The sequence below is a fragment of the Patella vulgata genome, chromosome 1, assembly GCF_932274485.2.
Source record: "Patella vulgata chromosome 1, xgPatVulg1.2, whole genome shotgun sequence".
Lineage (NCBI taxonomy): Eukaryota > Metazoa > Mollusca > Gastropoda > Patellidae > Patella > Patella vulgata.
In genome coordinates, this window is record NC_065879.2 from 38,338,532 (window position 1) to 38,365,072 (window position 26,541).

General features: G+C 37.4%; 3 protein-coding genes across 3 annotated transcripts; 1 reads left to right on the forward strand and 2 right to left on the reverse strand.

Moving 5' to 3' along the window:
• The first annotated feature begins 8,543 nt into the window (after positions 1-8,543).
• On the forward strand, positions 8,544-11,672 carry LOC126808383 (uncharacterized). Its single transcript, XM_050533057.2, has 2 exons — positions 8,544-8,930; positions 9,693-11,672. Exons 1-2 carry the CDS (start codon positions 8,556-8,558, stop codon positions 11,388-11,390), a joined length of 2,073 nt encoding a protein of 690 aa, XP_050389014.2. The 5' UTR covers positions 8,544-8,555; the 3' UTR covers positions 11,391-11,672.
• A 7,066-nt stretch (positions 11,673-18,738) lies between these two features.
• Positions 18,739-23,016, reverse strand: LOC126808385 (polypeptide N-acetylgalactosaminyltransferase 1). Its single transcript, XM_050533060.2, has 3 exons — positions 22,746-23,016; positions 21,088-21,750; positions 18,739-20,164 (listed from the first exon to the last, which is right to left on the reverse strand). Exons 1-3 carry the CDS (start codon positions 22,916-22,918, stop codon positions 19,207-19,209), a joined length of 1,794 nt encoding a protein of 597 aa, XP_050389017.1. The 5' UTR covers positions 22,919-23,016; the 3' UTR covers positions 18,739-19,206.
• A 783-nt stretch (positions 23,017-23,799) lies between these two features.
• Positions 23,800-25,592, reverse strand: LOC126810018 (adhesion G protein-coupled receptor L3-like). The gene has a single exon (XM_050534930.2). It carries the CDS (start codon positions 25,590-25,592, stop codon positions 24,018-24,020), a length of 1,575 nt encoding a protein of 524 aa, XP_050390887.1. The 3' UTR covers positions 23,800-24,017.
• Between the last annotated feature and the right edge of the window lie 949 nt (positions 25,593-26,541).

Here is a 26,541-nt window from a genome sequence, read left to right on the forward strand (position 1 = left end):
AAAATCAGAGAATTTGAAAGAAGAATTTTGTCAGAACTACCAAGATGGGGTCAAATAGACAACGATATGAATTTTACATTTTCATTTAGTGGCACACGTATAAACCCCCAAAACACTTATATCCTCAACAGTGATCTAACTACCCCCTGTAAGGAATACAACATCCCCACCATAATTCATTACATGCAAAGCAAAGAGTTTGTTTTCTTTAGTTCAGAAATAATTATCTTTCATAAAGTTTATACCTGCCCAAGTATTTCTCTCCGCGATTCCGAAGCAGTTCTCTCTATTGACAACAAAAGTTTACTGATAAGAGCGAATAACAGATCCCTTAACGACTTTGAATTCAAAATAACAATGGATGGAGGTTATCTGGTGTGCGTTGATGATTACACCCAACAAGCTATTGATGCAGAAGCAAAGTCATGTCCCGATGCAGAAACAACAAAATTTATTAGTTTCCCCAAACGCACCATATCAACATTAGGTCTTTTGTCTGGTATCTGTACAACTTGTTCCTTGGTTTTTCTTTTCGTCACATTTCTTGTGTTCTGTCTTCTAAACAAACGACGTACATCAATAGGAACCAGTATCATGATGCTTACTGTAACACTCTTCGTAGCCCAGACCTTGTTTGAATTTGGAGTTGAACAGATAGAAATAAAGTGGGTTTGTGAAACACTTGGAGTCCTTACCCATTTCTTTTGGTTGTCGACCACTTTCTGGATGAATGTATGCACTATTATCCTTTTCTACAATTTGTCTTATCCGATTGAATCACGATTTACATCAACAGGTAAGATGATGCTTTACTCAATTCTCTATACATGGGGATGTCCTATGCTGATTGTTATGGTAGTGATTCTAACTTCCCATCTGCAGTTTGGGAATCTGGGTTATGGAGGATCATCCTGTTACATCACCACATCTACATGTAGAAGATTCGCCTTCGCTTTGCCCGTTGGGTTATTGGTATTGCTGAATATTGGCTTATTCTCTTACACGTTCATCAAACTTCGACGGGGCACAAAACTCCAGTCGAACCAAGAAAACCAGATCAGTATGTTCGCTTGCCTGAAACTATCAGTTATCACTGGACTTACGTGGATTTTTGCTTTCCTTTACGAGGCTACGGGCTACGAAGCTTTTGTTTATTTATTTACTGTATTTGTTGGTGCCCAGGGATTTATACTGTTTTTGGTATTTGCATGCAACAAAAGAGTCTTCAAGCAATTGAAAATGATTTTTACAAACACCAAGACCAATGACAGATCTGGAAATAACAACTTACGGGCTGTAGAGTCGTCTTCAACAGCCGAAAGTAAAGAGGAAACTACAAAACACTCCATGGTAAAGACCCCTGCAACTACCGTACTCTAATCCTTGGCAAAACAACACAATTGAAAACTGAAATTTTCAAGTGCCCCCAAAGTCACTAGAAAGGTTTTTCGGGAAGGCTGTCACCTGACAGACGAGTTTGCAACGCCCATGGTAAAGCGGTCGGGTGTGGTCCTAATTAGGAATCCTTAAGATTATATCATTTTGTGGTTAACATACGTTTTTGTGTTTCATTTTTTGAGGTATTAACCTTCGTTTAGTGTTTCTTGTAATCCTTTATATCCAGTGAAGTCACTATCACTAAGAATGGATATTTGGTATTAATTGTTCGTAATAATGGTAGCGTTATTCGTGTTATAATGTACTGATTTTATAATTGAATGGTCAATATCTCTGTATTAGTGGTGATGATTTTCTACATGAACATTGTAAACATATATTGTATTTGTCTTCGTTGTTCTCATAAAGAAATAAATGTACAAATCAATCTGCCTGCTATCATATTTAAATCAGAAGTGATTGTAGACTTTCATTAATATACCTTGGTTGCACCATACTTCCGATATAGTTGACGTCACCGATTGAGCCGTGTTGGTATCACAGGCGCTTGTAAATTGTAAAATCTTTCATTGACCAAATAGAACGGTCCAATTCCTGTCCGGATAAAATATCCCCCATAGCACGCTGTATAACGTATGGTCGTCTTTATTACCCCGGTTTGCGCAGAAACCTGTGACGTTAAGCCACATGGCATTTCATTTCTCTATACCAGTAGTCCAGAACACTTAAAATTGTGTTGACTGTGTGGAACACCTAATCCAGAAATGGTTACAAATGAAATGGAGTTTAACGTCCCACCTTGTTTTTACTGACTGGCTAATAAAAATGAAGACGATGAAATGATTACATCATGCGTGCTTAAAAATAAAAGCATACCCTGCTCATGCGGGGGCGATGGTTTGAACCATCAAAATCAATAACATAGGTTCTTAAATATAAAAATACAACAACATTATTATACAGTTGCTATGGAAACCCCCTCAAATATCAAGAAATATAGAAAGACTGCACAAAACCCGCCACCGCCAATAACTCTTAGCTAAGGTTAGGATGTGAATTTCCAAATCAGAATATACCAGGTAAAACAGAATCAAAGGTCATTAGCAGCGGTGGATGATCCAGGTAGCGATCAAGTCCCACTTCTTATGGGGAGACTCCCATCCCTCAGGGGCCCTTTACCAAATATCCTACGTCCGCCATTGGCCAGCAGAATAATGTACAAGGTGGGTTAACACAATTTATGAACACCACGTGAGACATACAATGGCCGACCTTCATGTTTCGGGTCTTGAATCGCGAAATGTTATTGGGGCCCTTCGCAACCGGCATCACAATCTAGAAACCCACTGTTATTTTCGTAATGGGGTTGTTCCATGACAGATCACAATAAGTTTACTTTTTTATTGAATCGTTTGCTATATTCTTAACATACGGAAGAAAAACCAAAAACAATTAGTTGCCATGCAAGATACGTCCATATTTTGCAAGAGATGGGCGCAGATAGAGGTCGTCCTCTATGAAACCCCATTAAAACTTTTGCCTCTATCGTATTCACAAGGTTTTCGGAAAAGGGGGGTAACTTTAGTCCGGGAGATTTCGGAACGTTGAATGACCCAAATGCTTTGAAATAAATCTTTTTAAGAATGCAGCTTCTGTTACGTTCTTTAAAAACAATTTATATAGTTCACAATGTTTTTGGCTAAGGGGGAACGAAATTAAGGTCCGGGATCGCTGATTATCAATAGGGCCCGCCCTCTCATGACACTAATGCTTCACACCGAAATTGAAAAAAAAAACTGTTTAAAACAAAAGCCTATATCGAGTGCACTAGTTTTTCGGAAAAGATAACATAAATCCGGAACGGAAGTTCACGGATGCTGAATATAGATAGGATTCGTCCTCTTATAAACCCCCCAAAAATGTGTTAAAAAATGTAGCCCCTACAAAGTTCAAGGAGTGTTTGGGGTGGGAAGGGGGGAACTCTAGATTGAGTTCGTCCTGACGGACGTATCGCCAAAAAACGATGGGAATCCATATGTTCCATGATCTAGTGCTCCCAATTCGTCCATAAACTTTGTTATAAGTTTTGCGTACAATGCAGGGGGTCATAACTCAATACGTTGTAGTATGATGCGCGCCAATATCGGACTCATCCAGGATCTTGTGATCCTCAACATCTATTGTAACTTTATCGGAATCGGACAAAAATTGTAATCATTGAAGGGTTCAGAAACTTCCTGCATATTTTACATTTTGCGACCTTTCACACGTCCAATTGAATAGGAATTTAATTCCAAATCCTGATCCTACCTGGGATATTACCAGAACACTTAGATACAGTACAGTTGTTGTTGACACTTGACGTCTAAACATTCCTATTCCTATAGGATTAGGGCCCTATAAGGCTTTACTAGTCTCATAGTGTTTTTGCCCCTGCTACATATCAATCGCGTAATTTTCAGAGAAATATATACACAGATAATCCCAAATTACTTACAATCCTCGGAATAAAGCACCACACTTATATTATTAACCAAGAAGGAACATCAATATATAGTGATATGTTATATACTTTTTGTAATTTTATACATATAAGGTTTATATATCAATTCCATTTAATAATTACCGACAGGTAAGTAAAGCTTTTTAAATGGTTAAATGATATGATACTGGTGTATTAGTTCGAATTAGGTAGATTCTATCTATAATCATAATTCAAAGGGCAACGTGCCTTATGATTTACTATTTTACTTTTTTTAATTTTTAAAGTAAAAAATATCTTATATCACATTTTCTTACAATCTAGTGTTCGTATCTTCACAAGCAATCATATCTCTAAAACTAACTAAATGACGGCAATTAATGGTGGTGTGAGACCAACATATCATAAGATATGCGAATGTTTCAAAATTTTCTATAACAAATCGAAGAAATACAGACATGCTTCGTGAATTCATTCAAGATTATTAATACGACTAGATGTCATCGTTATTACGGTTCAATAATCGTAGTATAAAAGACAACAGCTAATTTGATAATTATTTCTTCAGTCTGTCGCCTTCAGATCGCCTGTGTACAAATTAAAAGGTCAATTCCCGCGATAATTTTAGCGTTAAATTCACTATTATATGTATCAAAAATGTTTAGATAGTACCGCTAAAAAATGTACAAACCTTTGGTCTTTTCTAATCAAATTTTATAAAAGTAACCAGGACCTGAAATAAAATAACTCCCAATTCTATTTTCAAAATGACTAACAGTTTATTTGATAATGATCCACAGTTGAGTAAAAGCTTTTAGAAGCATAATTGTTAGAAAGCTTCACGGTGTATATATCATTATTTTATAATTATATTTAAATACAACAAAAGATTTTAATGCCTTTCTAATCATATTTAAATTCCATTTAATGTCACAGATTCATTCTATTTCAATTCCATTATTGTAATGGCATACATCGATTATCATATTTAAATTCCATTTAATAATTATCCAAGGATTAGTTGTGGAATTTAGTCCATTGGAAATTCGGCTAGAATAAGCTAAATAGTAAAACTTTTTTAAAGGGTCAAACCTATTTGATTTATAATTTAGTTAGACATGATGTGTTGCTTCAATTAGGGTTATCTTTATTGTCCCTTTTCACACCTGGCTTCGCTCTGGGAAGATAAACTGGTCTGGATTCGTGTATCCCTACAATCATATGTATATGTCCTTAAATGTCAAGATATAAGTCCTTGGTAAGGAATCCCGATGCAAGTCAATTAATGAAATAAAGAAATACCGTATTATAGTCTCAGATGACCAAATAATGTTGAATGAAATTAAAATCCACTTACCTCCATCCATTTATCAATGCATCTATCTACCTTCTTTCATTTTTATCGAATGTAGTATATATTTATGAACTGCCCATTAAACTATGTGCATCTCCATAATATATTATACAGTCATGTATTGGTAATCTGCTAATCCTTTGACTGTAATAGTAATGTCGACATCCATAGAATTAATCAAAGTAAGGATATGAAAGAGGTGAAATGTACGAAAGACGAGTAGGGATATTCCAACTTCAAAGTTCCGACTTCTAACTTCTAAGTTCCAAGTTCCAACTTCCATGTTCCATGTTTCATTCTCCATTTTATCAGTAGCTCAGTGCGTGTAAGATTTTGTTAATAGCTTAAATAAAGCAAGTTTTTATCAATATTTATAGTTTATAAATACACTTAGTACAGGTATCTACGAAAGACCGACAGGGAAATTCCAGCTTCCATGTTCCATGTTCGAAGTTCCAAGTTCGGACTTCCAAGTTCATAGTATCACGTGATAGCAATACGGCCAGACAGCCAGAATAACACGTGATTGAAAAATTAAAATGAATGAGATTAAACAACTATTTGGCGAAGACAGAGGCTTTGAGCCGATGAAAATATGCGCTGTTATTTTAATGGCAAAATTTCCATTAAATACAAAAATATGTGACTTGAGATTTTAAGTAGAATAAATGACTGTCATGTACACTAATAATATACATGTACCAGGAACAATTATGTATATGGCCCAAGAATTATTGTATTCACGCTGAGGCTACAGATATCCAATGATAAAGCTCCCAAACTTAAAGATTTATCTTGCAGTTAAAATAAACCACTCGACCAATAAATGAAAGATTGATTAAAATACATATGTAAGATCTGAAGCCTTCCGTAGAGGAAAATACCACACATTCCATAATGTAGCATTTTTTTTGTGTGTTTTTTTGTGCTTATTCTATTCACCAGATTATTGTATCAGTTTTTTTTTCAAGTGTTAATATTTAAGAAAAGAATAATTTCCATCTTCATGTGAGATTAATAATCAAGAACTAAACCAAGAGAGGTTTTCACTTCACTGTTTACAGCAATATCTAGATTTTGACAGATGCCCCCCGCGCAATCCCTGCACCTCTGACAAGGGGAAACCACACCGGCTAGCGAGTCTGGATCTTACTCAATTAGCCATTGTTGCTCCTGTTGAACGTTAAACGCTATTTTATTTCATTTCATTTTCCTACTTTTCCGAACCAATCGGACTATTGAAGATAGGCATACGTCATGCAGTGTGATATGACGGAAATTATCAATGGGCCATGGCATTTCTTTGTCGAATTTCAACTACGAAGGATTCTTTTAAGTGCACGCCAATGTGTACACAGGAGCTAGTTTTTTTTACATCATCCATAATACTAGACACTTTTCTTTGCCAGGCCCCTTGTCCTGCACTATCGACATGAACAAACCACGCTGCAAAATCCCGGGGAACTTTCAGTGTACATAATCATAGTATTGAGAGGATTATGGCCGATAACCCGACAACCCGACATCACGACATTTTAACCTGACAATACGACATTTTTACGCGACATTACGTGGTGCGCACGTAAAAGATCCCTTAATCCTGATGGAATTCGATAAATTGGTCGTAGCGTCGCTGTCCAGGCAAAATTGCCCTCATAAACCTCGAGAAAGAACAGTACCGTATGACGTTAAACCCCATTTCATTTGATTGCTGCTATTTCCGATGTGTGTTAATTACATTTACTTGCAAGTTGTAATAACGGATAATGATTTACAGCACACTCGACACAAACCAGGTCATTTCGGGACATATGGATCAATTATTTTCAATTATTCGCTTGCGCGTAGGGGTCTTTCGCTGTGGGAGGAACCCGGACGACCCGGAGAAAACCCGGGTGTTGGACAGGCTAGCAAACTCCTTGTCACATACGACCGGGGAATCGAAACCACGCCAGTTGACTCAATGACAGACCTTATGATACAGCGCGCACGAGCTAACCATTCGGCCACCTATCCGCCTTAAAAAAAATAAGTCAATTAGTATTAGACACCTGTACTAGGTGTATTTATAAACTATAAATATTGATAAAAACTTGCTTTATTTAAAGGCTCAATACCACTCTTATTGTAACTGAATAATATGTCCCAATCTTTATTCTGGTCAACAAATTGTACTATTTTAGAATATTTCAATTAATTGATGATACTAATTTCATCTTAACACACCTTATTTAAAAATTTTGAAAAATTCAACATAATGGTTTGAAATGTCTAACGTAAACCTTTTCAAATGAAACTTCGATTTAAAAATATTTTCGAACCCTCTGGACAAGTAAAATAGGATGTAATGGATAATTTACACAACAGGTAGGACACTTAAACATCTAGTACATAGACAGAGATATTATTTATTTTCTGGAGCTTTCAAGCCAGCAAGAGTGTTATTGTCCCTTTAAGCTATTAACACAATCTTACACGCACTGCGCTAATGATAAAATGGAGAATGAAACATGGAACATGGAAGTTGGAACTTGGAACTTAGAAGTTAGAAGTCGGAACTTTGAAGTTGGAATGTCCCTACCGGTCTTCCGTAGAAATGTCATTATTTAGAGCACATATATATATGGTCAATTTTTATCATTCTACCCCATTGAAACGCGAACGGCCATGGGACGCAGTGGATGCCACAAGCGTTTGTTTAGCGTGATAGGTATTGTAATTTTAAGTAGTTTGACGTTGCCGGTTACAGATGCGTCTAGTGTGCCAAATGATGTCAGCAACTACAAACCTAAAGATGATCAACCATCATACAGATTTGCTTTTGAAGAAGCGAACGCTTCATATACAGACTTTGAATCTCAGACAATCTACATTTATGAGTTGGTTTGTCGGCAAAGCTGTAAAAAAAGATTGAACTCGAAATATAACATTTTCTGTGAACCATGTTTTTGTGATGAATCATGTCATTACTATGGTGACTGCTGCCCAGATTTGAAACGAATACCAGCGATGGCCGTGCGCACAAAATGTGGTTCAACAGTATTTCCGGGTAAAGGCATTTCCATCAAGAAAGTGGGTGAATGTCCCGGGGCCTACTCGGACACAAATCTCCAGAAACTTTGCAACCAAAACAGCACCGACAACTGGCGATTTACACAACTGGTCTCGGACCTTACAACAGGTTTAGTTTACAAAAATAAATACTGTGCCCAGTGCAACGGTGTTCAAAATTGGGATACGTGGAAAGCCAACGTGGTTTGTGCATCAGGATTGCCGATATTTACGGACACGTCATCAAAGGAACAAATATTTCGGGATATCATGGGGAAAAGTGAGTGTACTGTCAAATATATACCACCCGAGAATTCTATAGTTCACCAATGTTCAACAACCCATGACTATGTGTCCTTTACCACATGTAACGAAACTGGTCAGTGGCTACGATTCGACGACTTGGTGAATAAAGCATGCGAAGATCTGCCGTACAACCCAGTTCGTGATTATAAGAATATATTTTGCTACATATGTAACACATACCGCACATGGGAATACATAAAGGCGGATTACATACCCAAGGACCCTACGCCTTTCTCGGTTGCTCTGTCGTCTTTATTAGATCTTTCTGATGGAACCCCGATGGCGAATGAGGCGGCTTTGAATGAGTTGACCTGTTCAGAGCTAGAAGACCCGTATTTGGTAAGTAATAATGGTCATGTTTATTATTCCAGATAAGTAAATACTCATAGTCTGTCTCGCACACGGTACCCATTAAACCCTGTAGCTACAAGGCCCAACCTTGACTTTATAAAATCGGCCGATGCACACATAACTTAAAGGGATAATAACACTCTTGCTGGCTTGACAGCTCCAGAAGATAAATAATAGCCTTATTCTAAGTATTAGATGTTTATGTGTCTTACCTGTTGTGTAAATTATCCATTACATCCTATTTTCCTTGTTCAGAGGGTTCGAAAATATTTTTAAATCCAAGTCACATTTGAAAAGGTTTACGTTAGGCTTTTCAAATCATTTAGTTGAATTTTTCCAATTTTTTAAATTAGGTGTGTTAACATGAAATTTGTATCATCAATTAATTGGAATATTGTAAAATAGTACAATTTGTTGACTTGAATAAAGATTGGGACATATTATTCAGTTTCAACAAGAGTGGTATTGAGCCTTTAAGCCCCAAATTAGAACTCGAATATTGAGTGCATAAAAACATAGTATGTACATATAATGGTGACATGTTCCTTATAAAGAGTGAGCTTTAATAACTATTTAGGGTGATTTTTATGGTTACTCAATACATCAGTCAGTCTTTCGGCATTTTTAACATCCCAATTTCATTATCCAGATAATACTTTGAATTCCGATAAAAATTTTATAAATGCAGAATATGTAACACATTCTCTCACTAAACGGTTTACATTTCTAATTTTGACTGTTTTTCTTTAGTGTACTTGCAGGAACACCAGTTGTGTTAATGGCAAGAAGCTCAAGGGTGGAGAATGTGTATCTGTATTTGAAGTCACCAATTTAATTAGCTATTTGATAGTTTTAGAGGTGGAGGTACGATTCAACTCAACCGTCATTAGCTCAGACGACACCTTGAATTTTAAAGATATAATACAAAGTAACATAGCTGAATTGGTGGGTAGTTTGACATTTATGATTACAATTGTACAATATATTAGTCCGTGTAGGGAGAGTATGACCATAATCTATGGAGTGGAGTTTCCGGTTATCTTCAAAAAAGCAGTGAACATCAGAGAATTTGAAAACAGAATTTTGTCAGAATTACCAAGATGGGGTCAAATGAACATAGATATGCACTTAACCTTTTCATTTAAAGGCAAACGTTTACGTCCACAATTTACTTATATTCTCAACAGTGATCTAACTATTCCTTGTAAGAAATACAATTCCGTCAACATGTTTCATCGCATGCAAAATGAGAATATTTTGTTCACAATGTCAGAAACAGTAACTTTTCATAAAATTTATACGTGTCCATCTATAGCTCTCCATGAAACCGAAGTTATCTTTTATATTGCCAACAAAACTTTACTGATAAGAGCGAATAACAGATTACTTAACGACTTTGAATTCCAAATAACAATGGATGGTGGTTATTTGGTGTGCGTTGATGATTACACTCAACAAGCTATTGGTGCAGAAGCAAAGCCATGTCCCGATGCAGGAACAACTAAATTTGTTAGTTACCCAAAATCTAGCATATCAACATTGGGTCTATTGTCTGGTATCTGCACAAGTTGTTCATTGTTCTTTCTTTTCGTCACATTTCTTGTGTTCTGTCTTCTAAAGAAACACTGTACATCAACTGGAACAGGCATCATGGCGCTGACTGTAACACTCTTCATAGCCCAGGCTTTGTTTGAATTTGGAGCTGAACAGATAGAGATAAAATGGGTTTGTGAAACACTTGGAGTCCTGACTCATTTCTTTTGGTTGTCGGCCACTTTCTGGATGAACGTATGCACTAGTATACTTTTCTACAATTTGACTTACCCAATGGAGTCACGGCTTATATCCACAGGTAAGATGATGTTTTACTCAATTCTCTATACATGGGGATGTCCTATGCTGATTGTTATGGTAGTGATTCTAACTTCCCATTTACAGTTTGGTAACCTGGGTTATGGAGGATCATCCTGTTACATCACCACATCTACATGTAGAAGATTCGCATTTGCACTACCCGTAGGATTATTGATATTACTTAATATTGGCTTATTCTCTTACACGTTCATCAAACTTCGACGAGCCAAAAAGATTCAGTCAAATCAAGAAAATCAGATCGGTATGTTCGCTTGTCTGAAACTATCAGTTATCACTGGACTCACTTGGATTTTTGCTTTCCTTTATGAGGCTACGGGATATGAAGCTTTTGTTTATTTATTTACCGTTTTTGTTGGTGCCCAGGGCTTTATACTGTTTTTGGTATTTGCATGCAACAAAAGAATCTTCAAGCAGGTGAAAAGTGTGTATACTAACACCAAGACCAATGAAAGATCTGGGAATAATAAATCAAGAGCCGAAATTAAAGACGAGACCAAAAACCTCCCAAACACACGTCCCCCATCCATGGCAGAAGTGAACGCTGTTGAAAACAATTCAACAAATAAAGGTTGAAGTTCCCTCAAACATTGCCTACAAAAGTTTTGTGACGGAGGTGTTGAATTGAAAAGAAGAAATTGGTGGTGGTCAACAGGTATCTTAAGACGACGGATGAATTTTGCGTCGCTCATTAGAAATTGGGTGGACGTATTCCTACTTAGATCATTTTGAGGTTAACGTAGGGTCTTTGTTTAATTTTGTTTAGGTTAATCCCATTAGTGTTTCTTGAAAATATTTATATAATCTGACGTATCAAGCGTTATTATTCGTACTGAATTGATATTTGAAACATCACAATTAAAGGTAGTACTTTATATTTAAATATTTTGAAAATGTGTTTATGTTGTTGTTATATTTGAAATAAATGTACCAATTTAATCTGCCTTGTACTGCATATACATTAATAGTGATACTGATAGTAGTCTTGTTTGTACCATATTGCGCACAAGGTTTGTGTAGGCAATGAAGCCTAATTTGTACCACTGGCTCGTGTAAAAAGGAAACTCACTTTCATTGACCCTCCTTTACACACTTGCCGAAAATCAACCGGTCGTAATACTCACTACTTCTGAAATTTGTTATAAATTTGAGTCTACTATTTTGTTAAAGGTCTAACCATATGTCGAAACGATTGGTAAGTATACTACGACCGACTGACTGAAAGTAAGGTCAATCTCCAGATCGTGACCCTGTATTCAAACTCACCGAAAGTTACAACATAAACCTCTTGTCTTGAGATTAACAATGTAATTACTTAATCGTTTTGTTCTGGAAACAGGTTTGTTAGAATGACAATGATCTTAGAGAGCAGACAAGTAAAGATTTGTTGGCATTGTAGAAACCACCATGACTCGATCAACTTTATTTGAATAAATCCCACCCAACAGTGTGCTTGATTGTGGACGACCACGAACATTGAACCTAAGGTGCGAGTTTGCTTGTCGTTGGGGGGGGGGGGGGGGTATCGACGATGAAAAAGGAGTCAGTCCCAAATTTACAATTAAACGCAATAGGTAAGGCGAGAAATTAATTGTAAATCATTAATGGCGCGCTTCGGTTAGCAATCATCATCATATTGTATAAAATTTGTAAATTTATATACGAACGAAGACAAGAATATGTTGCAATCAATACTATTGCCAACCCACTGCTAACATCAAATATGTATTATGTGAATGAATTATTAAAAATAAATCGTGCCTTGCTTATCGTGGCAGTATACATATTTGCTGAAATTTACAATGGAATGTCATCACAATGTAAAATTTTACAAATGAATTTAACGCATCAAACTTTATCATATGACAATCGTGGAAAACATGATTAAGCAATACGAATATGATAAATGATCAGAAAAAAAATCCTTGACCATCTCGGTAGTAGTAACCTTCTGCACTATTATGGCAATACAACATCAACGCTATGGTAGCTGATTGGTATCATGTCTTGATGTCGCTCTTCAAAGAGCGACAACCCGACATCACGACAACCCAAAAATACATTTTCTCCGGACACCACGACATTAAAAATGTCGTAATGTTGCCCAAAAATGTCGTATTGTCGGGTTAAAATGTTGTAATGGCGGTTGTCGGCCATGCTCTCCTCAATATACAGTATGATTATGTACACCGGTCCTGGTTACTCCCTGTCGATAGTGCAGGACGAAGGGCCTGGCAATGAACAATGCCTAGTTGTGTAGATGGGACAAAAACACAAACTCCCGCGTACACATTGGCGTGCACATAAACTAACCTTTCACAGTTGAAATTTGATAAAGAAATGCCACTGCCCATTGAAAATTTCCATTATAGCACTCTCCATAGCGTATGACTATCTTCAATAGTCCGATTGGTGCAGAAAAGTAGGAAAATGAAATGAAATGGGGCTTAACGCCCAAATGTTCTGCTCCGTCTGGAATAATGAAGACGGGCATACGCTATACAGTGTGCTATGAGGGAAACTTTACCGGATAGCGGCGCTACGGCCTACTCTTCTATTGAATTCCAACTGTCTGGGGATCTTTTACATGCACGCCAACATGTACATAGAACGTCAGTTTTCGTCCCATCCGAACAACTATACGTTATCCCATACCAGGCCCTCCGTCCTGCCCCCCTGTCAAAGAGGAATCATGAAAGGTGGCATCCGTCCTGCACGACAATCGCGATTTTACGTACAATCAGGGGCCATAATTCAGGAAGGTACGATCCGATGTGCGCAATTATCGAAAGGTATCAAGATCTTTGGGTTATAAACATGCATTTCGGTTACAAAACCATTAGAGAACTTTAGAGTTGCTTAACTCACGGGCTGGAGAAGCAGAAAAACGCATTTGCGTAGTTAAATTTTCAAAATCTTCTCCGGGAGGCCGAAACCCCCATACTCCAAGTCGATTGATTTGTTGTTGGGAAGTCAGGTCAGCCACTGACATAGCAGGAACACGTGTTTGCAGCAGTTAAATTTTCTCCCGACGATTGATTGGTTGATTGGAATTCAAGTCAGCCATCTTAATTAGGCTTTATTATCGCAGAAGACCGGCGCCGCAGTCTGTAACCCGAAATGTTTGGGGGCATTTCCGATTCTGCCCGTCTAACTGTCATCGAGCCCGTACGCCTGAAATAAGAAACCTTCCATCCCTTGCTATCTTTGCAAATTCGCTAACAGATTAGATATCATCGTGCCACCATATTATTATCTAGGGAAAAGAAAATTACAAATAATCCACTGTAAACCAAGATTATGCTGCTCAAATTTACAAGGCCATAAATTCCTCAGACAAGTCAATGATAGCCTTGCTTGTCTCTGTGGTCAAACATTCGAAGATACCGAACACTATTTACTCGTATGCCCCTTACATTCAGATGCAAGTAATCAGACAACCCATAACCTTCAACATAATCGTAAAACAACCAGTTGTCTGTTGTATGGGTCAACAAAATTTAGTCCTGAGATAAACACACTTATTTTTCAAGAAGTCTAACAATTTAATCTTTTATCAAAAAGAAATCTCCATAAAAAAACCTCTTAAGTTATTTCAAGCCCTGCACACTGTACAATCATCTAAGTCTCTAATATTATCCATTATGTATGTATGTATGTATGTATGTATGTATGTATGTATGTATGTATGTACATGTATCTAAATCAGTGGAATGAAATAAAATGGGGATTAACGTACTACTTTTCTGCTCCGACTGGACCAATGAAGACGGACATACGCCATACAGTGTGCCATGAGAGAAATTTTTCCCGGGTAGCGGCACTATGACCTACTCTTATATCGAATTCCAACTGCCAAGGGATCTTTTACGTGCATGCCAATGTATACATAGTAGGGGAGCTAGCTGACTGTTGTTCCTCAACTCGCGGACAAAATTGGCACTATGCCTAACGGAGACACCATGATGGCCGATGATCAGAATGGGAATTCTTAAGTTGCACGTCCCCTGCGTTTAGGGGCTGTACAGCCCCGAAATCGCATACAGTGTGAGGGAAATTTTGCCCGGGTAGCGGCACTATGGCCTACTCTTATATCGAATTCCAACTGCCAAGGGATCTTTTACGTGCATGCCAATGTATACATAGTAGAGGAGCTAGCTGACTGTTGTTCCTCAACTCGCGGACAAAATTGGCACTATGCCTAACGGAGACACCATGATGGCCGATGATCAGAATGGGAATTTTTAAGTTGCACATCCCCTGTGTTTAGGGGCTGTACGTCCCCGAAATCGCAGAAAAAGTCGATTTAATTCAAATTTAATCTTCACTACATATCGTTTACGTTGCTAAGGCAAACTTAAAAGTGCCCTTCAGAACAAAAAATTACCTGGCTTCTGGCTTCAGAACGTCCCCTAGTGACCCGAGTACGTAGGTTTATTTCAAATATTACGGACAACTTTGATTCCTTTTTCAGCTGATAGGGTTTTTCTTTTTTTGTTCTAGACAATATTTATTTACAGACACTGGATTGGAGAACAGGCAGAAGCCTATAGACCCCCTTTGGTATGGTCCCAAAGTAAATAAAACACAACTTCAGAACCAATAATCCCCTGGATTCCTAGTCCAGAACGGGTTCCAAACATTATAAAATCCCGGTAGAACTAGTAGAAGACTGGTTTGTTTCAATTGTGGCTGACAAAATTCTCCTTTCTTGTGAATGGTGCCACAGTTGACCTATAAATAAAAAGTGCCCTTCAGAAGAGAATATCACCTGGTTTCTGTACTTCTTCACGGACAACTTTGATTACTGTTTCAGTTCATAGGGTATGTTCCCAAAAAACACCACGTCAGAACACAGAAGCCTCTGGGTTCTTCCTGCAGATGAGGAATTTTTGCAGGTTCCTCTAGGTACATTCCTATAGAAGGTCTAATGGAAGAACAGAAAGACCAACAAACAAAAGGAACAGAAGTTTCAAATATTTGATAAAAACCGAATCATTACAATAGAATTTCAAGTATTTGCTTAAAAGACAATATTGGTGTCAGTTATTATCACATATGGTTAAACGCGTCCCAAATATAATTTTAACAGAGAGATTATTGCTACGATAGATACGTAACGAAGATTTCCAAAAACGGAAGTGACGAAAGCAGAAGTAAAACACGAGTTTGGTTTTTAGAAAATACTTGAAATTCTATTCATATCGTTTGGTTTTCAGCAAAAAGTTGGAGTTCTACTCATATCATTTAGTGTTAAAGGACAATATTGGTGTCAGCCATTTTCACATATGTGATAGAACTCGTTAAACACGTTCCAAACATAATTTTAACATAGATCATTGACAGTTGGAATTGGATATAAGAGTAGGCCGTAGCGCCGCTGTCCGGGCCTACTCTTATATCGAATTCCAACTGCCAAGGGATCTTTTACGTGCATTCCAATGTATACACAGGACCTCGGTTTTTCGTCTCATCCGAAAGACTAGACAGCTGTCCTTGTCAGGCCCTCCGTTCTGCACCACTAACAAGGGGAAACCACGTCGGAAAATCCAGATGAACTTTCTCGGCCAATGCAGGGATCTAACACCCGACCTCCAGGCTAGCGAGCCAGCGTCTTAACCACCCAGCCACCGTGGCTCCCAACTAGTTTAAAAAAGTTCCAAATATAATTTTAACACAGATCATTTCTACGATAGGAAAACACGAGTTATCCTTCTATATAACTGACTGTTGTAACGACCGATAACGGGTACACGGGCAACTTTTTGTGACAAAGTACTTTACAACTTTCATCAAATTGAACGACCATTTAGGTGCATAGAACTTATTGACCTAAGATATTTTTTTGATAATATATTATATTGACTTTTCAACTCTGTATATACTTCTGTTAAGGCACGAACTGGCTATGATCTAATTAAACATGTAACTAATCCTATATGCCCACTTACAAACTACATATGATCTGTGTACAAGCTCTTCATGACTTCAAAGGAATACGCACTGGTCAGTAAGCATACCATGAAGTGATAAAGAGACAATTGCATGCATGAGTCTTATCTATTGTTGGAGTTTATATAAGCAGGAGTTTGGAGACGTCTAAAAGAGCAGGAGAGACGAACAGAGACGAGCAGAGAGACCGGCATATGGACTCGCCCGAGTTTAGCCGCTGCGGCAGAGGGGCGGAATGGTAGATTTAATATAGTTATGTACCTCCCTGGTGTGTTCCTGTCGTAGTCTAGTTCCTGTATATTAGTTTAAGTTTCTGTATTGTTTTGTATGTAGATGTGTTATATTCTGTTCCGATGTAAATAAACCCTAAACTGAACTCTGTTATCACTAAAATAGTGTTACATTTCTGCTCACTGATAATTCCTTCGAAGACCAAGAGTTGTTATAGAGAGGATATCTGATAATTAAAAAAAAAATTAATTAAATGTCACTAAATAAGAGAAAACGAGGAAAATTGAAATAACCCGTATATTCCCTTGTTTTTATTCACTCTATACTTAATACAAACATGGTAATGCACGGCCCTTTTCTATTTTTCTTTTTATTTTTTTCATTTTCTCTTAACTAGTGACAGTCAATTCTTTTTATAAATTGTCAGATATCCTCTCACAGTTTCATATAACAACTTTTGGTCTTCGAAGGAATTATCAGTTAGCAGTAATTCGCCCTTGTACCTGTTATCGCTCGTTACTTCAGTCAGTTATATGGCCACAGATCACTAAATATTTCCCCATTGACTTAATGTTTATTCTCGTATCTTAGACCGGCTCTAACTTTTTCCCAAATTTTCGTTGGGTAGAACGTTTTCTGCCACAGATGGAGCAAAAGCATGTATGAGGTTCACCATGAAAAACTTGAGATACACAAGCTGGAAGTAGAGACAAGTAAACATGCAATTTTCGACCCTACATTTCAATCTAACCTAACCAACCTCTCAACTCTTGTATCCTTCCGCCTCAAAATCAGGAATATTCACCAAGCCTAGCAGAAAATGTATTTTCAAACCCTTTTCTTCGATTCTACACCAAAAAGTCAACAAAAATCGCCATGCAAAAGGGGGAAAAAGGGAAAGGGAGAGAAAGACTAAAAATAACTTTCGCCCTACATAGAAATATTTGGTGGTCTGTGTCGATATAGAAGGATAACTCGTGTTTTCCTTTTTCTATTGTCACCGCCGTTTCTTGAAATCTTCGTTACGCATCTATCGTAGTAATGATCTATGTTTTAAAATTACTTTGGGACCATACCCAAAATTGTCCGTCGTATTTGAAATAGCCCTCTATATCGGGGTCACTAGGGGGCGTGCAGAAACCAGGTGATATTCTCTTCTGAAGGGCACTTTTATTTATAGGTCACTTGTGGCACCATGCTCACGACGAAGAATTTTGTCCGCCATACTTGAAACAAATCAGTCTTCTACCGGAATTTCAGCTTGAAACAGGTTCTTGAGTAATAACAAATCAGTCTTCTACCGGAATTTCAGCTTGAAACAGGTTCTTGAGTAATAACCCAGGGGATTTTTTGTTCTGAAGTGGTGTTTTATTACTTTGGAACCATACCCTATTAGCTGAAAAAGGAATCAAAGTTGTCCGACATATTTGAAATAAATCTACGTACTTGGGTCACTAGGGGGCGTTCTGAAGCCAGAAGCCAGGGGATTTTTTGTTCTGAAGGGCATAGGCGTACGAGCTGTGGGGGCTTTACGGGCGGCCCCAATCGAATTTGGCCTCCGGGCAAAGCCGGGTATTCTGCTAGTAGTTAATAAAGCGGAAAGCTTTAAAAAAAATTTAGTTCGTGGATGTGCCGGTCGTCATAGCATGGCATTATAAACTTTTTGGATATTATAAAGTACACCTAAATAAACACAAAAATGCATAAAAACGTTTTATTTCTATTATTTATTTGGGGTAAAAATTGGATTTGGATCGGTTTATCTAGTTTTTCTAATGCAAAACATCGGTCATGCTAATTACAAGAGTTTTTGTCAAATGAGATATTTCAAAGTAAATACCGGTTGCACTTTGAAAAGTATGCAGCTATCTGTTGATCGTCCTATCCGAACGACTTGGCGGTGTTCCTTGTCATGCCCTCCGTCATGCACTAATGACAAGAGGAAACTACGCTGGAAAACACTGAGCAACTCTCTCGTAAACCCCGGGGAAGAACCTATAACCCCGCCCGCCCCACACACCATTTGTACAAGCAACACGGGCCGTGGATTAATTATGTATTGTAAGGCATGGCGGGAGAGTACTATCATAATATTACGGATATACCGCTCTAATATCTATAAAATTGAAATCCGTAAAACTTATTGCAATTCATTTTATATACATTTATATAGTGTATCAAATATACAAATGCAAATATAATTTACACATTACATATAATTATTATGTTTGATTTCAGTCAATTTATAAGTAAATGTCCATATTTGGTAAGGATCTTGATGATTACACCTTCCCATCTGCACCATCTGTTTCCCAAAGTGCAGTGGTGTAATATTAGTCACGTGTTTCGCACACCAGAAAATACCACGTGTGTCTTTGTAAATAAGTTGACCCCCGACTTTACCTATAACATTGAACTTCCACCCCCGCCCTTTAAGCTCATGGACGCACATGCATTTCGTTTTCCTAAGCAATAAATTAGACTCGTCCATATAAACACATTGGCCTTCGTGAACAAGTTGGCTTTTCTTGTCCAGACTAAAATGGTTTTCCGGTAGAATTCGATGCATGTAACATTCATTGGTAATGGCAATGTAGCCGTCCAAGAGTGGCCCCCAACATTGAGCAGTTTTATGATTGGTGATCTCTCCAAAGAAATCGTCCAGTTTTGAAGGAATTCTTATCTCTGGCATCACATTCTGAAGAAACCAACGGAAAGGTTTACAGTTCAGTGTCTTCCGAAGATGTTTACGTTTAACACGTGAGTGCATCTCTTCAACCGACACCCGGGGTTCTTGTCCGAAAGTCAAAGATACGGATTCGAATATCCATTTATATTCGTCTAACCAAATATCAGCTACCCTCATTAAATTCTTTCTAATTATAGAAGAACGATCCCCATTGAAGTCGTAGGCAAATTGTTTAAACATATGACCAACACGAGAACATGGTACAGTTAGAATCCGTCCACCACACAGCCAAGTCCGAAAGGACAGATCAAAATGCTCACCACCCCAAATATTCAATCCATCATCGAACTGACCAGTAGCAACGAAATAGTCCTTACGTGCAGCAATTGCACAACCAACCAAAATTGGCGTTGGGAATGGATCCAGTTTAGAAGTTAATACTTGGCTTAAATATTTTGGTAATTTGTACCATGCATACCTGTAATAGAAACTCTAATATATATTTCAGACGAAAACAATATTATTAGAGTTATACTTATTCGTTTTAGAAAACGATAAGTCCTCACCAATTTCATTTCTCTTCTTCTGGGTCTTGATAAATCTTATTAAATAGCCATTTGAATCACATAAAAGATGTTTAGTTTTAAAACTTCAAAAATTAAAAATTTGGAATTAAAAGCTTTTGAACAGCGCAATCATGTAAGTTTGATTCTTAAATTTTTAACAGGTGTTCTCGAAGAATAGAAATAGAATTAGTGTGGCCTAATACTTCTCATTTTGTGTGTGCATTCGCCTAATGATTCATCCTATGACTGAATTTATATGGGCAGTCGAAAATGTCACATAATATACTAATGTCCAAAAGAAAGTATACACACTAAAAATATGACTAAGTTTTGTTTAAATCAACAAAATGTGATAAAACTACACTGAACATGTCTCGTGCGTCCAAATTCAATATTTCTAAGCAAATAAACGGCAAAACAAATGGACATTGTACCCAAATACCACATACAATGGAAAAACGTTTTTGTTTGAAGCAGAACGAAATGCCCAGTGTATACTTTCTTTTGGGCATTAGTATGTATTTATACAAAAGTAAAACAGAATTTGTTACCTTACTGAATTTAAATTCGCAGTGGTGTCGGGGTGTTCTAGAATAAATAAGCATGCCTTTTGCGTACACGACATCTTGTGACCATTTTAGGATATTGGTTTTAATTCGATGAAGAGTAGGCAGATACACCGATGTTTCCATCAAATTAAGTATGGCGTATAAGGACATTAAACCCCATTTTATTTTCTTTGGATAAGAAGAACAAGACTCTAAACAAACAGGCTAAAAGATAAATGCATCAAATGAAAAAAAAAAAAATATTGGATACAGTGGTATATACTTACCTCAAATCCCAACCAAATCCACCTCGATATACATCACCTGGATACGCAAAAAACTGGATTGTATCTGATGAAATAACATCTACATGCGGCTGTACAATAGTGACATTGTTCTTGAATAGCTCGTAAACCAGGGGTTCTAACCACCCGACGTTACATTCGGTATGAGCGTCTAACCATACTAGAACATCTCCAGTAGCCATGTTAGCTCCATAAAGTCTTGAGCGAACCAATCCCTGTCTTTCAGGATTTCTCAATATATGTACCCTTGGATCTAAAGCCTTAACGTACATGTCCAAATCATGTCCCAAATCTTTATTAGAGCTGAAATCGTCCACAAGAATCAATTCTTTTAACATAGATTTCGGAGAACGTTCTAAAACGCTGTGGGCTGTCCGCATCAGTGTTGTGAAAGCTTCATTGTAAAATATTACAATAACGGATACCGACACCCCTATTGGAACTTTGTAGATAAGGGCGTCACACCCTTTGGGTCTTGTATCTGCTATGTGTCTGCTTAAAGGAATAGCATCACTTATACTAACATTGAAATTATACGCGGAATCTGGGGGACGCAGATGTTTTCTAAGAATACCCTTAAGTAAGTCCTCCAGCTGATGGGTCCTGGTCTGGGTATGAAGTGCGTGGCTTCTTCTGTCGTAGGGTCTATGAATAAAATGAATCTTTAATATTAATTTTATCGAAAGCACCTATAGATTTAAATGTGCATATGTGTAAGAGTATATAACTTATAACAGTGCGTACCATGCCGTATTGGGGGTGTCCGCGTCCAGTACACTTTGCAATGACACCGTACCCAATACCCTACTCCCCGGATCGAATTTTCAAAACGTTTATGGGTGAGTACTCCCAGAGACCTAGAATTGGTTCCACTACTAATGTCTTTCGTTTTGCTCCAGCCACAGTAGTAGACCGCCCTAAGCCCTCTTTTGAGCAAGTTTTGTAGTCATTTGACTACAAAAAAGTTACTAGCCTTTAACTCCCTTAATTTCCAATTACACTGTACTGTTACTACTGTACATAGCTTAACAGATAATAAACCAATTCCTATTGAAATAAAGGTGAAACCTTGCCGCATAATTATATAATTTAATTAAACCCAACTGCTATGCGAAATTTCTGTTCATTTTAAAATGGCCGCTGAACCAGAATCGCATGATTTTATGTCACTCGAAAATACAGAAAAACTGTTCGGTAAGATAAGATTAAGATTTCAGTGTTCCACTCTTCACTATTTGTAACATAATTACTTATTTCCATGCAAACTGTGACGATATGTGTTAAAAAGTTTGCAATTGAACCTAATTTTACTTGCTCAAAGCCTCGAATAGTGTATCAATTGTAGCTGTGAATAAGAATGATCACGCGTACAACTATTGCAACTACCAAAGACCCTGTCGATGTTTTAATTACATAAACACCCATGCTACTCTTTGGTTAAAATTGGATTACAATTTCGTTTTCCTTAATTCAACAGTACATTGTAGTCATGTTCATCGGATTCTCATTTAAATAACTAGACACACTTTAGATAAACCCAATCAAAATAAACAAAAGGGAGTGGGGAAAATCAAAATTGGGCAGGGATTTAGATCTTTAAATAAAGTAATACAAAGAAAGCTATAATCGTGTATCATTACCTTTTGTCTGTACTTAATTCTTCATGCTTCGAAACGTCTTCACTTTTCAACGATTCGGTTGATAGTTGAGAGATCAAAAACAGTGCCTCGAGAGCAAACAGAATTATGAAGAATATTGCCCACGAAATAAGTTGACCTCTGTGGCATCTGTAAGGCGGTCGCAGAAAATCCATTGATTTTATATGAAGTAATGTTTCAAAGGTGTTGCCAAACAACAAATACAATTATATTCCCTGGAGTAGATCCTCTCGTGAACAATGCACGTGTTATGTTGATATTATGGTGTTAACTGGACAGTCACTTATATCAAGACGCATTTTCTGATACCAAGGTGCATTTCCTGACAAATCGTCAAAATCAGGTTTATTAATCGAGACTACATCAATGTAAACAAGTTCTATTGGGACTTCTAATATTTGAATATGCAGAGGTAGTCCAAAACAGGGTAGACTAATTGATAGGGGTAGGGGGTAGGGGTAGGGGGTGGGGGTAGGGCGTAAAACCGGCTAAATGTTGACGTTTCGCGGCAGAAAATATAAACAGCACATAGTTTTAACGAATGGCGCCCTTGGTTACCAAAGCTTATCGATGTTCAACGATTTCTGGGATCCTCCTAAATTTGGGTTACACTTGATTACGATGGTCTTGTTGAGCTATTTATTTTCAATAATACAGTATTAATTAAATTGTTACACTTGTTTATATGCAACAGTTTTAACATTTAGCCTGTGGGTGATGGGTGGCCAAATGGGTTAACGGGCGCGCTTTAGATCATAAGGTCTGTCATGTGGCGTGGTTTCGATTCCCCGCTTGTACGGCGACAAGGAGTACGGTTTCCTGCCACTGCTAAATACCCCTACGCGCAAGCGAATTATTGAAATAAAATTGAACCATATGTTAGTCACGAAATGTGTCGAGTGGACGTTAATCTATGCCTATATTTTTATAAAAACTTTCAATATGTCTAAGTTCATTTGTCTATACATGAACTATTGACCTAATATTAAAATCCCCAAACATTTGTAACGATAAAGTTAATCATGGTTTCAAAAGTCCTCTATATATTACGGTAGCTTTATAAGTACTTTTATATATCGTGAACAATAATTCTAAAATATCTAAAGAGAAAATTATACAGACTAAACTGCATGCACATCGCCCCTTAAAGATTCTGTATGATTCGTATCCTGTATTTTCGGTTATTGTTAATATGACATTATGTGATATTAATTATATTTAATTCTTGCGGAAAGTTATAAATTCTCTTTAAGGTTAAATATGTTCTTCTATGGGCTCATTTTCTGGATTACTGATGGTGTTTATACGTGGAGGTCCGATTCCTTCATCAGTCATTGCGTGTCCGATTGTAGAATGACCTTTTCCTTCATAAACCCTATTTTCACATTTGTCATAGATCTTCCCTTTCAGCTCGCCATAAACTCTTCTGTTGCAGACAAAGGCCAAAAAGAGTATAACACCCTGGGCGCCAAACAATACAGTGAATAAATAATGGAAGGTCTCGTATCCCGTAGCCTCGTATATGAATGAAAAAATCCAAGTGAGTCCAGTGATAACAGATAGTTTCAGACAAGCGAACATACTGATTTGATTTTCTTGGTTGGACTGAAGTTTTTTGTCTCGTCGCAGGTTGGTGAACGTGTAACAGAATAAAATAACGTTCAGTAACACCAGTACTCCCACGGGTAGAGCAAAGGCGAATCTCCTGGAAGTAGGCGTGGTGATATAGCAGGATGATCCTCCATACCCCAGGTTACCAAACTGTAGCTGAGAAGTTAGAATAACTACCATAACTATCATCATAGGACATCCCCATGTATAGAGAATTGAGGATAGCACAAATTTACGTTTGGATATAATTCGTGACTCAATCGGGTACGACAAATTGTAGAAAAGGATAATTGTACATACATTCATCCAGAAAGTAGCTGACAACCAAAAATGATGAATGAGGATTCCAAGTGTTTCACAAACCCACTTTATCTCGGTTTGTTCAGCTCCAAATTCAAACAATGTCTGGGCTATGAGAAGTGTTACAGTCAGTGCCATGATACTTTGTCCTATCGATGTACAATGTTTCTTCAGAAGACAGAACACAAGAAATGTGATGAAAAGAAAAAACAAGGAACAACTTGTACAAATACCAGACAAAAGACCGAGAGGTGAATACTTTGGTTTTGGTTTGGAAAGGCTTTTGTCTAATTTGATTTCCCCACATTCACTCGACGTACCTCTAAATGTTTCAACACCAACGTAATCCTCGACACAGATAAAATAACCTCCTTCCTCCGCGAAATCAAATTCAAATATGCCGAGAGTCTTGTTGTTCACGTGTATCATCAAACTTGTTCTATCGGCTGATATTGTTACTTCAGAGTGATGAATTATCATTCTTGGGCAAGTGTAAATCTTCCTGTATAAAATTAAATGCGCACGATTTATTACTGATAAATCTTCATTTTTGAAATTTTCTTTAGTCACCATCCCTGTATTATACCATGTACATGGTTTTGATGAGTCACTATTTACAATAAGACTTCCTACATCATTTTTACACTGATACGTAAAGGATACCTCGAAGGACACACTTTCGTTGCCTGTCTTCCCAAGTTGAGGAACTTCGGTCAAAAGGGAATCCTCAAAGCGATTGATGTCGACAGGTTCCCGAAATAAAACAGTACAATTTATCTTCCATACGATATTCATTAATTCTCTGCATGGACTCAGATATTTGACCGAGGAAGTCATGTGGACCGGTATGCCCTTCATTTGTAGGATTTTGCGCTCTAGCATGATCATTGGTTGCTGAATTCTGTCAGGATCAACCATTGACGATTTGAAATTCATTACCACGTCCAAACAGAACTGATACATGTATGAATTGGTAAGTTTGTAAACTGATATACATCTCCCTTCTTTGAATCGCTTACCATTTACACAACTTACGTTTCTACAATTACACTACATAAAAAGTAAAGAAAAAAGTGCATGACAATTTGAGTTTATGTACATCTAATATAATGTACGATCGAAATTTAACTACTAATTAAACATTATCTACAAGTACCCAAGACAAGCTGGGTAATATGGCGGTATATAAGATTCAAAATTCTAACATGCTATCGTCTAATATCCAACCTCTATTCATGTAATTTCGAACTTCTATTCATGTAATTTCTAAATTAAGACAATGTAGGCTATAATCCAACTTCTTTATTTGTTCAGTGTAAATTTTAATTCTGTTACATCTTATATCTATTATAAGACGAAAAATGTCTACTTCATTGTCGCTTTTACATTAAAATCAGAACGTCGAACAAATTTAGAATTTTTGATACTTCTACCTGGCAACCATCATTATGACGTCGTTTGGTGTCGCCACCCACCGTGTGCCAAGTTTGGCGATTGAGCACCTGATCGGGACCATTATGTTGATACAAACGACTCGCTCTTCGTCAGGTTAACTGGTTTGGCTGAGTGTTAATATTGAAAACAACATCGAACGTGATATGGTTTGCAGATACTATTTCAAATACAAGTTAAGCAACTTTTGTTCATTTTTTTTAAGACAAGTGCAGGATTTGGAGAATTTTATTTGACTATTTTTACAGTTAAGCCAATTAATATTTATAGTCTGTTAGTCTACATTCTTTTACTGCTTGAAAAATGTCTCTATACCATCCGAACGACTAGCCACTGTCCGTGCCAGACCACCGTCCTGTATCACTAACAAAGGGGGCGGGGGCGTTGGCGGGGGGAGAACCACGCCGGAAGATAT

Coding starts and splice junctions, on each gene's coding strand:
- LOC126808383 (XM_050533057.2), top strand. CDS start 8,556: ATGGGGAAAAGTGAGTGTACTGTCAAATATATACCACCCGAGAATTCT. Junction 8,931..9,692: donor AGCTAGAAGACCCGTATTTG/GTAAGTAATAAT, acceptor GTTTTTCTTTAG/TGTACTTGCAGGAACACCAG.
- LOC126810018 (XM_050534930.2), bottom strand. CDS start 25,592: ATGGTTGATCCTGACAGAATTCAGCAACCAATGATCATGCTAGAGCGC.
- LOC126808385 (XM_050533060.2), bottom strand. CDS start 22,918: ATGGATTTTCTGCGACCGCCTTACAGATGCCACAGAGGTCAACTTATT. Junction 21,751..22,745: donor GAATTAAGTACAGACAAAAG/GTAATGATACAC, acceptor TTTTATTCATAG/ACCCTACGACAGAAGAAGCC. Junction 20,165..21,087: donor GGATTTGGTTGGGATTTGAG/GTAAGTATATAC, acceptor TTTCTATTACAG/GTATGCATGGTACAAATTAC.